This window comes from Tachysurus vachellii, chromosome 25 (assembly GCF_030014155.1).
Source record: "Tachysurus vachellii isolate PV-2020 chromosome 25, HZAU_Pvac_v1, whole genome shotgun sequence".
Classification (NCBI taxonomy): Eukaryota; Metazoa; Chordata; class Actinopteri; order Siluriformes; family Bagridae; genus Tachysurus; species Tachysurus vachellii.
The window spans coordinates 2,941,009-2,955,000 of record NC_083484.1 but is presented as its reverse complement, the minus strand read 5'-3'; the positions used below and the strand labels follow the sequence as shown (position 1 = coordinate 2,955,000).

The 13,992-nt window shown below is 37.0% G+C and overlaps 1 protein-coding gene across 1 annotated transcript in view; it reads right to left on the bottom strand.

Moving 5' to 3' along the window:
• Positions 1-13,451, bottom strand: part of vipr1b (vasoactive intestinal peptide receptor 1b) — a 34,744-nt gene extending 21,293 nt beyond the window's left edge. The window contains exons 1-3 of the mRNA XM_060861439.1: positions 12,995-13,451; positions 3,339-3,429; positions 2,013-2,126 (exon numbers count right to left, since the gene is read on the bottom strand). Coding sequence (XP_060717422.1) covers positions 2,013-2,126; positions 3,339-3,429; positions 12,995-13,051 — 262 coding nt within the window. The 5' untranslated portion in view covers positions 13,052-13,451. The remainder of the gene's footprint in view (positions 1-2,012; positions 2,127-3,338; positions 3,430-12,994) is intronic.
• Between the last annotated feature and the right edge of the window lie 541 nt (positions 13,452-13,992).

Sequence of the window (13,992 nt, the reverse complement as noted above, 5' to 3'; positions counted from 1 at the left end):
TTACATTCACATTGTGTCTTATGGACAAGATTTTTGTATTATTTTTAAGTAAGGCAGAAAAAGTAATATATACATACAAACATACATATATACATACGTACAGTGTGGTTTAAAAAATGCATCACTGCACATTATATTATCTGCGATATAAATATCAGTACAATCTTTATATTTGTCAAATATTTAGGTGGAGTTCAGAATTTCTTGGTACTTCTTTTTGTTTAAATTCTACACTAGCAGAACCCTTGTGTGGAATTTGTGTGTAAAACGTGATTTGTGTTAGATCAAAACCATCGGAGTATCGTCTGAACACGTGCTTCTACAGACACAAAAATCTGACCATTTGTACAAACAGAGGCAATAGCACTTAAATATAAATTTAAATAATGATCTTAAAATAGTGTAAAATCAAGAATGCTGAACAATCGATTCTGACGGCCTTGAATCTCGACGCATAGAGCGAATCAGAGTGCGAGAGAGATATCAGTTCAACTAGAAAGATGGAGCTCTTCTTACGTGACCAGACATTGTTTATTCAGTCCCCTCGGCAAAGATAACTCACAAACTACGATGAAGCATGTGGAAGTCGGGTACGCTCGGTTTTATTTTCGTAGGGTGAAATATTGTTCCTCCAAAACCTTGATGCAAAGTCAAAACAATACAGGTCCAATGTGCAAAACAGGTACGATCTCAGTAAGAAGCAGAACTGCATTTGAAATTAGTCATTGGAAAGGACTAACGTTAACAGTTTTGTATACTATAATACCAAAAGTAGTAGTAGATCCACCAGAAGGCAACCTTTGTCATGTAACCTGCATTATCCTAAAGAAAAATGATTTCCCTCCCGACACCTCCGCACACTCTTACACATGCCCAACATTAACACTAATTTCACTCTTGTGTAATTCCGTGGCTCTGAACGTGCCGGTACAGCCATAACACTCTTTTAGCTAGCTCCACTATATAATTTGGCTGTCCTCTTAACTCGCAGTGAGTCAGTACTCAGCCTAGCACTTTCTCTGAATTCTCCAGCATGCTACAGATATTAATCGTGCCCTGTGGCAGATGCTCAGCCGAACGTACTACTTGATACAAGCATTCTTTTAGGAATACTGAACCTTTCATAAAAGAGAAATGACCAAAGAAACGGCGTAAGGCTCTTGTACGTGTGTGTCAGTCGCAAAGAACTCTCTGAATTCACCAACTGAACTCTTGCTGATGCATTGATTGAAAAAGCTTTTCACTACAGCTTTTCATATTGTAATAAGTCAAGGGGATTGAAAGAACCACAACACAACGAAAAACCTCATATGTTTACAAATCTGTTTTTTTTCGAATGCATATAAACTCCACATTTGCGAGTCTATTACAGTAAATAACCCTCTTGTCGATTTTTTCTGTTTACATTACCCTAACGCGGCTACATCACACCAACAAGAAATCCGCAAGTAATCTTAAAAATTCTCCACTAATGGTGACAGATCATCAAATACAGAGTTAAGCCCAAAACATTTCACACATATACCTGATGTGAACATTTTTCTGTTTAATGGAGTGAGTATATTGATGTACACTGGTTATTAAAGTAAGCTAATATTAGATTTGCAGTCCATTTTTTCCCCCAAAACACCATTACAGTAAACAGCTTGAGGTTTGAGGTATAAAAACATTGCAACAGCTAATAGCTAAGAGAAACAATTCGATCTGAAATCCCCACATCCCATTACAGAGATTTCTCACCATGCCATTTCTGCCAGCAGCCATTAAAGCTTAGACGACAAAACAGCCTCTTTAGATGTTTGTTATATAATGAACCACGTTTTGCTGCGTGGAATCTCAAGCTGGATTCAGATAAAACACATTCCTACAAGTCTAAAGTTTCTCTGAGCTGCATTTCTGTCACCTGAAAGGACTCGAAAAACCCTGTGCAACAAACTGGTCATGTTTTCATTTTATTTTAAAGTCTACTTCAACTGATATTCAGTTCCTCACAAAATCCTTTTGTGCCTTACCTCCAGTGTGGTGCTCGCTGAAGTACCTGAAGTAATTCGGACATTGAATTACCACCAGCTCTCCGACTTTGGCTGACGGCCAGCAGGCGATGATGTCCCACATTCCTTTGCAGCCTGGCAACAGAAGGAGGATTTACCACTCAATTACGGTGCATCTTAATGTCCCAAATGTGCATGTAACTGCTGCTTTGCCAGCATAATGCACACAATGAAGAGAAACAGGTGTTACACATAAATTCATTTACTTATACAAGACTTAAACTGATCAAAGACACTGACAGGTCTACAGAAACATATCTGTTAAAAACATGTTCCCAGAATCTGTTGTAATTATCATTAAAATATTGTCATTTTATTCTGGTTAAAGTATTTTGTTGGTTCACACTATTCAAAAGCCCCTTTGACTGTTTCACGAATTCACATATAAGTAAAATGTCTGGTCAAATTTACAGCCGTATGTGGAAAATGATGCAAAGACTTCCCAAACATTTCCCAACCCCATTTGTCCCTCTGGACAAATATATTATAACGTTATTCCCTGCAATTTTCACCAACAACTTGTGTGCTTTAAAATGTTTAATGAAATACTGTGATATTTTTCCACTAGGTCAACATGCTCTATTTGTGTTTGTATACGTCTGTATTGTGTACTGCGTTCTAATTGTGACATTAGAAAGAGAAATTAAATAAAAGATTAAAACCTTTTTATGGTATCCCCTATTTAAAGCATTAATGTTGTATTGTGTAGACAACACGCGAAAAATAAAACTACTAGTGAGATTCAACTACAAAGATCATTTAAATGTGCTCTCCATAACCAAGGGCCAAAATCTGGTGTTTCCTACCAGTGCTCAGAATACATTCACTTGGAAATGTGCTTTTTGTGTGAAGCTATACAATTCTGTGATTAATTCCATGGCTATGTAAGAGAAGTGAAATATACAGCTATCTGTTCAGACCACTCAGAGGGATGAGCATGGACTTTGAGTCCCCCTACTCCTGTTGTTATCCTCCTACAATGTGAACATGACTTTCACTTCAGAGAAATGGATTTCACACTAGATTGTCATTGCAAGGAATGAGTCACAGGGGGACAAATAATTTCAGAGCTGAAAGAAACTTCTAAATAACCAGTGGTATGAACTTTCAGAAGCCCTTGAAACATGCTTTGTGGAGTCTGGTGAAAAAAAAATAAAATAAAATACCATGCTTTTCATCCGTCGACTGGAACTGCATCAGAGGCTTGAAAGGAAAAAGCCCACAGACTATTACAATAAAAAACGTAAAGCCATCGAGTAGGATGACCTTCAGTTTTGTAAACTTTACCTGATGTTATATTCCCAGCAGTTCTGTTTTCACATCGCTCCCTCTCCACCTCAATTTCGTTTACCACGTCACACATCTGGAGTGCACTGCTCTGTGTTGGACACAACAGGAGAAATTAGGCTTCAATATACTGATGATGGAAAACACATTTACATTTAATCTGCAGGAGATTTATATGGTGCGGTAAAATCACATCTGACAGCATAACAAAACCATAAGGGCAATATTGTGCAGTGCACTCTAATATACCACCCACTTCATCTTCATCTCTCTTCCCTCGGTAATTTAAAGTTCTCGCAAAGTTTCACAAACGTTAATGTAAAATCAGCACACCACTCTTCTTATAAAATACAGCATGAGTGAAGAAATGCAGCAAGACGTAAATGTGTGAAGCCCAGTGGAAGGAATGATCAGTGATGACAAATGCATAGTGACAGTCACTGGCCCAAAGACTGAATGTCACAGAGGATGAGAAAGACCAAGGAAAAAAACAAGTTATGAATGTCATTGAAAACGATGTGTTTAAAAGAGAGAGATAAAGAGAGATAATTCACTGGGGAGAGAGTGGGGGTGGGAGAGGGGGGTGGGAGAGAGTGAGAGAGGGGGGAGTGAGGGGGGAGAGTGAGAGAGAGAGGAGGGAGTGAGCGTGAGAGAGAGAGAGAGAGAGAGAGAGAGAGAGAGAGAGAGGAGAAGGAGAGCGTGAGAGAGAGAGAGAGAGAGAGAGAGAGAGAGAGAGAGAGAGAGAGAGAAAGAGAGGGGGAGAGAGATGGGGGGAGTGAGAGAGTGAGAGGGAGAGAGAGAGAGAGAGAGAGAGAGAGAGAGAGAGAGAGAGAGAGATGCTACCACAGATAAACTATTGCTCATGAAAAATAATAGGACACCTGAAAATGCTTGGAGACACTAACTGCACTATGCAGCATACATGAGCTCACAAGCTCCTGAGATTCGTTGGTATCTCTCAGATATACAACCCATGCTGAGAGCTGAAAAAACAAACCCCCATATGTTTTGCATAAATGCCGCACAAGATCCAGGTCATTTTCAATACTGAAGCATACGTTAATCCGAGACTTAGGACTCCTTACTTTTTGAGATTCATCCTGAAAGTTATTGGGCTGGAAAACATTCCTTTTAAAGCTCTTTTTGGCCTTGCTTTTCATTCATTTACACAGCACAAGCAAGACACAAATGCTGTAAGATGACTCAGAGCACTGGCCGCACACACACACACAGCTTTTTTTGTCTGTTTCTTTGCCATAGAGCCTTGCATTTACAAGCTCATCGCTCACAGGGCACTTAATATTCTGTAGTCAGAAGAATCAGACGCCATCATTCATTCTGCAGCTCGATTCTCTGAGGAATGGCCTGCAGTCATGAAGGCATTAATTAATTATCGCACAAGACGCCTCACAAACACTGTTTCTACGTGGAACAATAAAGCCTTACAAATTAAGCACTGAGTCATTTTAACAATGGATAAATATATATAAAAGAAGCGGTAAAGAATGACTCGGAATGTTATTCAGTACCTATTCCATTTAGTGTGAGCACTTAACATTAATGGAATATTGTTTACGTTCTTACCCAACCGAGACCATCAAACCTGATCTCAAAGTCATCAAATGCAAAAATACATATCTACAATGTGCTTCGAAACCATTTCTATGTTACGATGTGCGTAGAAACAGTTTCGTTTAACACCCATCATGATTTATCAGGATTTAAGTGAGCATCACTTACAGGAGCCAGAATTATTGGCACAATAAAAGGTTAAAAATCTGCACCAAATTGAGCAAATCCAAGACAGTGGTTCTAATTTTCATCCACAGTAGCTATACTCTCTTGGCAAAAAGACTTTCCTGAAAGGATGTTTGTCAACTTATATCTGAGATCTATATTATTTTTATCAGGACTCAGTAGCCCCATTTTCCCTATATCGTTTTTTGTAGAAAATCTAAACACAATATCTTTTTTGTGTACTGTACAGAACACAGTGCGAACGTTCTAATACTGTACAATGTTAGAGTAACAATAGATTATATTTGAGCACTTGCTGATGTCACAGTATTTATAACACAGTGTTGATTAGCCTTTATTGTGTTCACTTTATAAGAAATTAGCTTATTTTCCTGTTCATAGACATTCATCTTTTTCATATACTTTTTTAAAAGAAATTTTTTTTTTCTGCCACGAATCATAAATCAAGATATTGTATAAAGGTTTTTATGTATTGGCTATAAAAATATTAAAAGTGCATGAAACGTTACTGAATCTGAGAGGATACAACCGTCACTCAGACCAGCATGCATGAATGCAAACAAGAGTGATAAGTCTGATAAAGCTGACGTTCCTGAAGCAAAGATCAGTCCAAGCCAATTAGTGTGTGTGCTAGTGGAGGAGGAGGAGGAGGAGGAGGAGTGAGAAACGCTGCCTCTGTCCACTCTGTTATCTTTGAGGCTTCATTTAACTGCTGCAGAGATACTCACCTCGTTTTAGTCTGGCAGTTTGACAGGGAGAGTGAGTGTGGAGTGTGTGTGTGTGTGTGTGTCTACAAGAGTCATGAAGTCCTAAAGTCTCTGAGAAGCCTACGGTGCTTTCTTTTTTAATCACACGGTTATTTTACCGTAGGGAAGAACATATGTCATCCAGATGTCATAGTGAAGTACTTATCCAACTGCTATAACTGCACAACTGCAAAAGCTGAACATGAAATAGGCATTTATGTTTTCATCACATGTTTAGAATTTTGTACGAAAAAGAAGTGTTCATCAAATTCCAAGATGACATGGAAGGGCATTTGATTAAATAAGCATTAGGTTTTACAGTCAGGGTGATACTGACAGTTTATTCGCATTGTGTTTGTGCAATGTCCATCCATGTATAAGATGGTTCCCTAACACAGACCATTGTGGATACACCATGTGACTGTTTAACTGCCCTTCACGAAAATGCCCCTAACACTCCACAGATAAATGTCAACAGAAGATGCCATACAAGAGGGATTCACAAAGGAGCTGTTGTAATGTAAAGAAAGTGTGAGTGACAGAGCAAGATCACCTTGATGCAATCTATATTTTAAATTAGCACAAACAATAAGTCTAGGATTTCATTTTTGCCTTATGGAGATGATTCACGCTCTACTAGGCGTTATCCACCTTCCTGCACACAATCACACAGACACATACATAGTTAGTGTCGCTCTAACTGTCAGGTGAATCTGTAGTGGCATCCATCCAACCTAGACAGCACATTCTATTTTATATTTAACAGCTGAGGTAATATATTTGACCAATTTCAGTTTCGTGATTGTTCTTTAACTCTAAAAACATTGATATTCTTTTTATTATAGTTTCTGGAACTGGAACATAAAGTTCCATAAAGGCCAGAAAAAGTGATCCAGAAATCGACGTATGTATAACACAAGAGGTTTACGGTAAGTGTCGTGCTCAACAGTGCAACACCTAGTTTAATTTAAAACAAAATGACTCACAATAATAACCCACTCACGATTAAAATTAATAAGCTAATTCCCAAAGCAGAGATATCTTGCATCAGATATTAAAGTCAGGACGAGGGTTTTCACATGGGTTTAGCATCACAATTAATAGTGTGTGAGCAATCATTCTAGTGAATAACACTTCGGTGTTTCATTTGAGAGGAAGCTGCTGAGATAAGCAGAATTTTCAGGTAGATATAAAAGCTCACACTAGAGATATAAAGCATATAGAGCCTGTCAAAGTTTGTGTAACGTTCCTGAAGAAAAAAACCACAAGCCATTTCAGACGATCGCTTGTCATCTAATTTCTTCATTCAAGAAGATAGAAGGTTGAAAACGTACTTCTAATAGTTTTTACTTAAAGTATAATATAATACTGCTGAAACTGCTGAGGTCCTTCTACGGACTGTGTGGAATGATTGGCAAGTGGTTGGATAATGAGGAGTCTTGTGGGAATCAATGAACACAACTGGCCTTTGAACAGAGACGTGTGAATCTCTTGGGTTAAGCAGGTTAATTATGGAGTGTTGGCTACGGCAGTGTTGATTACCATGACCCGCTGTTGTAACGTTCTGCTAGTAAGTATACACAATAGTTTACTCCCTATATAGTTAGTAACACACTATCAGCATGGGAATGTGCATTACGTGTTAGTTTAACACACTGAACATTACAGCATTTCACACTTTTTTAAGCATACCTGAGACAAGAGAATCATTCACTTTCTACTGCACACTGTTGGTCAAAAGTTTCCAAATTTATTGGCTTTTGATGAAGGAAGAAATGTGTCCATCACTGTACTCATGGTTTTGTACATCATCCACTTACATTGTGTTAATAATGTGTTTAATCTCAGACTACAAGTTACTGTAAGCCAAGATTTGTTTTAATGCTTCATACTGAACAGTATTAGTATCAGCTGTAACAAAAATATATGTTATATTCTACAACTGTCTTGTTAACATGAGCAAATTAGATCAAAATTAAGGATTTAACCTGAAGTTTGAACAAAATGTTTCGAAAAGCAGTGTGGTGTGTTACGCACATCATGCCTCGTTGGTCATTACCGTGTTTCCACAATTAGAAATCACTTAAAGTGATCAGGGAACACACATTTACTTAGAAGTAAGCCAGGCTCAAGGACACACGGTCATCTGAAAAATAAAGCCCACATCTGGAAAATCAAGAGATGTAGGAAGACAATTATCTGCATTGAAAGCTGCACTGAGCGCTGCACTGAGAAGTAGGGCTGAAACGATTAGTCGACATTGTCGACAACGTCGACAATAAAAAATTGTCGACAAATATCTTTGTTGTCGAGTAGTCGTTTGTTCTCACGTGTCCTAATGTAAGGGCCTGCAATATCGCGATTTGACCGCTACGGCGCTGTAGCGCTAGAGTGTAATGCAGCCCTAACAAATGCGGTAGAAGAGAACTTTTAAAAGAAGCGCAAATTATGACGGAGTGCAAGCGAATGCGAACAAGCAAGGTGTGGGAAAGTTTTACAAAACATCCAACCAAAAATGCAGTTGTGTGCAATACATGCAAGGCAGAACTTGCGTTTCATGGAAGCACAACGTGCATGCTCGAGCACTTGAAAAGGAAACATCCTGGCACAAGAGGAGGCTGACTTTTCTTCATTTTAATTCAGCACTTATTTGAAAATCCAAAAAAGGCCAGTGCAGAAAGGACACTGTTACATACTGCTTTTCATTAAACTGAACACTTTTACAAATGAAGCTCTTAATACTGCTGCCAAGAGATGTTTACATTCAAGCATATATATATATTTTTTGTCTGTAATGCAGCTGATTCATTTGTGTAGAAAATTTTTTTTTAATTAAAAGATAACAGAATATTTAAACAGTGCTTAAAAAGAGAATGACCTGTTTAGTAGGCTCAAAGTTCATTAAAACAACCATTTCAAAAGCTGAAGTGATTTTCTTTTTTTATATTATAGTTAGAATATGTATAACTCAATGTTTTAACTAATTGAAAAAGCTGAATAATCGTTCAAAACTTACTGATTAGTCGTCAATGGCATTGACAATAATCGATGATTAGTCGATTAATCGTTCTAATAATCGTTAGATTAATCGATTATCAAAATAATCGTTTGTTGCAGCCCTACTGAGAAGTGCATTCAGCAGCAGGTTATACTTCTAAAAGCTAGAATATTATAATTCTCATGTTATGTAACTGTTTTCTCCCCTCACCGTCCTCCCAATAAGGGTCCAGTAGTGTAACACTGAGGAAGGAGGAACCAGGAGAAAAAAAAATAGTATTTAGAGTATGTTATGGCGCAATATTCAATACACAGTACAATTATTATGGTTAATCTTTATATCACCTGCCCATTGCTGCATTTGGGATTAGATTTCAGAATTACAAAAATCCTTGGGCACTATTTGTGTTTCAGTAACACATTATAAAGCAATCATAGGACACATATTTTCTAGGGTTTATTATTTTGAAGAAAAATCCAAAAGAAAATGGGTATATCACCCATCAGCAAGAAAGAAATTGTCTACCACACCAAAAAAAACCTTATTGATATGGGGTTTATATGATTATATGATATAAACCTTTGATAAAATTTTAGGGGTGTTATTGTGGTAAGAAAATGTAATATCGTAACATACCTAGAACAGAACAAGCAGATAATAATAAAGGAGAGAAGAGACGGAGCGTGAGAAGCATTGTGAAATGTATTCATTTATTAGTCTTAACTGATGTAGACATACAAATATTTATGATATTTATTATTACCTAGAAAATACTGAACATAAAGTAAACAGTTTTATGAGCTTTGTAATGAATTCCACCCAGAGACATCTTTATTTCTGAACCTCATTTTTGTGCACAGTGCAAACAGTGCAGGATCTCCACCAGACGTTTTTACACCCGAGTGTGTGACTGAATTCCCAATGCAATTCCCCCTTGTGTAAAAAAAAACTAAATAGTATTTATGTTTCCTTACTTTCCAATTTCAAGGACCTTGAGAACACCACCACAGTTTTATGTAGTGTAACATCAAGAAAATGCTTTGTTTAATGCATGAGGAACTGTTACAGACTGACAAGTTTAAAGCACAAGGCAAAAATTTAAATCCTGGGTTAAGTTTTGCTCGAATGCCCATCAGTGGCTTTCTGGAAGCCAGGAGACACACAGCAACACAACAGCCCTTAGTGAACAGAATATTTCACTCATATTGACACATTATCCAGTATAAATGTCCAAAAACTATCCAATATCTTCAATAGATTAAGTGATATTTTATTCATAATGTTCATAGCACTCTCTCACGCGCTTTCTGTTAATCAGAGAAACTGCTGAAAAACAGAAATGATTGTGATTACAAATGCTTGGGCTTATATTGCCTAAAGTAAAAAATGTCTACTCTGTTACCACTATTAAAAATAAACGAAATTGGATCTTCTGTTGTTACTGATTGAGCTGAGTGCTATAGCCTATTTAATTAATGAATATTTTATAATGCGTTTAATTTAGTGTGCAAATACTCACCAGAGTACACTGTTACTTTCATTTGTAAACATTCATTTGTAAAATAAACTACTGTTAATTATTGTTCGTTATGTGTTATGAAGTCATGGTGCTAAAATCCTAAACATTTTATATCAACCTAAAGCATAATATACTGTACATGCCTTCATTGTAAAAACATTTAGATTGTGATAGTCTAATGCTCACATATGACATTTTATTCATGTAAGACCTTTCAGAAAAACACATCACAAATCTGTAGTGGTAGTGACTATGTTCTTCCTAATATTCCTGCAGATATTGTGTAGAGAAGTAAGTGTGTTTGTGTGAGGTCTTATAAACACAGACTGACAGCAGTATTTGAAGCTTGTTCCCTAAGCACTGCATGCACGAGGACGGGATGCACCCTGTACAGGAGCCCAGTACATCTGCACAAACTCTCACATCTACAGGCAATTTAAAGAAATTCATCCTACACAGACACTAAGACAAACAAAGAGCAGCCAGAGCTCACACACAATTATACTACCGGAATATTTTATTTAAAAGCTGCCTGACTGAACACAATGGTACATCCATCTAAAGGCTTTGGTTAATTGTCTAATCAGTTGCAGTTGTATTCTCAAACAACAAACACCTTGAAAAGTCACAATACAAGGACTATTATCTTTTTAAACATTTAAAGTGAATGAAATTAAGTGTTAAATTATTTAGTTCAGAGAACTCTGCATTTTTCCTAAAGGGATAAAGGCATAATTACAATTGCATATCTTTTTTTATTTGATTGTGGTAGTAAGATTTGTTTTCGTTTCATAATTTTGACAAAAATCCATGGAATAAAGAAGTAGTCATAAAGGCTTATACTTCATAAGAACATACATGTCCTCGAGGTTGGCTTTGGTGTCTATCAACAATTTGGAAGGTCACTACACTGGTCGATGTTTTTCTGCCTTTGGTGTCAATAATTACATTAAAGGCCAGTTTGCCCTGAATGAGCGCCTCTTCAGACACATCACATGCAGCAGAAAGATACCCAATATAGATTCAGTGTAAAAATGTTTTATGTTTGTATAAGTTGAATTGAATGAGACCGTGAGCCATGTATCAGCAAGAAAAATCCTTTACAGTGGATAATTAGGAGTTAGAGCATAAAACGGTCCTCTATCTGCACACCAACATACTTATCCACTACATCTGTGTGGAAAAATCCCAAAATAAAATGGCCGAGGTTTTAGTAAGAGAACAAACTATGTATGACCTGTAGTGTATAAGACATAATTAAATACCATCATGCTCAAAGCAGTGTTGTTTTTTTTCTTTTTTTTTCAAAATCAGCATGCTTGTTTTTTAAACACTCAGAATTCAGAGCATTGTCTGAGCTGATATGCAAATCGATCTCAGGTAGGAAATGTTCATTCTAAATATATAAAAAAAGCAACTAAATAAGGGTCTAACCTTGGCAAAAAAGACATCTGTCCAAGATAACAACCAACTTCTGGAAAAAAAAATGCAGCCCTCTTGTATTTTAAATGTCTGATATCTTGGAGAATATACACAGTAAATCAATCAATCAATCAAAATGTTTTGGTCAAACCATCACTGTAAACCTAAACCGCCTGTCAGAGTGATTAAAACAGTTTCAGACTATCTTCTACATGATCACTTTCAGTGTGTTTGGATTCAGAGCTGCTTTGTAGCTCTGAATACTAAAGGGATTTGGACAAAAAATGCCGACAATGCTACCACAGTGATTTAAATAAATAATTCATATACACAAGTCAGATATGTGACTTGCAGTCAGTGAAAGGGTGATAAATAGGGTGGAAAGATTTATTTCAAGAAGTGGCAGTTGTCAGGCTGTGCCAACAACTATACCATACCACACTATATGATACAGTACCATGCCATGCCATATCACACTATACTATACCATAGCATACCACACTATATGATACCATACCATGCCATACTATACCACACTATACCATACCATACTATATAATACCATACCATGCCATACCACACTATACCATGCCACACTATTTGATATCATACCATGCCATACTATACAATCCCATACTATACTATACTACACTATATGATACCATACCATGCCATGCCATACTATACCACACTATACTATACAATCCCATACTATACGATACCATACCATACAATCCCATACCATACCATACTAATATATTATAGTATACAATCCCATACTATACTATATTATACTCTACTATACAATCCCATACTATACTACACAACACTACACTATACTATACTATATTATACTATACTATAATTTCCCATACAATACTACACAACACAACACTATATTATACTATACTACACAACACAACGATATACTTACTATATTATACTACTATATTATAATACCCTATACTATACAACACAACACAACACTACACAACACTACACTATTATATTATATTATACTATACTGTACTAAAGCCCAAATAATTTAGATATTAGCCCATTAGTTGTTTTTTTAACAGCTTTATACACAGAACTACAAACTGACTGTCATAATAAACAGGCTACAACTGGACTTTTATATTAAATATATAAACAGGTAAAATATCACTGTTACAAACACAAACATCAGCATTTATATATCACAGGAACTTACTGTAGAGAGAAAGAAGCTCAGACTTGAAACAAACATCACAAATCCTAAAGCATCCATGACCGGTGAAGAGGGGTTTTGTGTCACAACGTTTATTAAAGTCCAAAAAAATAACAAGCGTAAAAAAGTTTCCGTGACTTTTCTTGAGGAAAAACGCCTCAGAAAGCCGTTGGGCGTCAGTTATTTTCCTCGCGCGCGAGCAACGGGACTTGAGCGCGTGAGCGCAGCATCTTCCACGGTGAGGGTTCAACTCTGCCACTGCTCACACTTATGTGACAGAGCGCGAGCTGACATCGCAGCGACCAATCAGAGAACGGCAGAACGGGCAACGCGTGCGTTCGAACGCGAGCGCTTAAATGCAGCTCAAGCTCGCGTCACGCACGTTTCTTTATTCGCGTAGCCTTGGCAACGTTCTGTGTCAGCCGCCATGTTGATGTCACTGACTAATATAAAGGTAAAGAATTCTGAGGTCTGGGGCTTTCAAGCCTCAAGGTTTTTGCCCTTTAGTCCACAACTGCAAGGTTTAATCATTAATGAGAAAAAGGTGTCCAAGTTTTATTTGTTTTGTTCAGATAAGTTACATAAAGTACCCTGTTGTTTAAATTCACTAGTAAAAAGGGCACTTTTTTAGAGTCACATTTAAACACACACACACACAAACACACACATACACATCATGCACACACACGCATACACCCATACACATATGCACACATACACACTCACACACGCATACACCCATACACACATATGCATACACACATACACACGCATATACCCATACACACACACACTCATATACCCATACACACACATACACCCACACTCTTACACACATACACAAACATCACACACATACACACACATACACACTCACACGTTTAAACATTATAAAACAATATAAAACCTTGACTTGATTTCATGAATACTGTTTTAGATTTATGAGATTTCACTCAAATCTTAGTACTAAATCTAATATTTTGACATTAAGCCCATTGTCT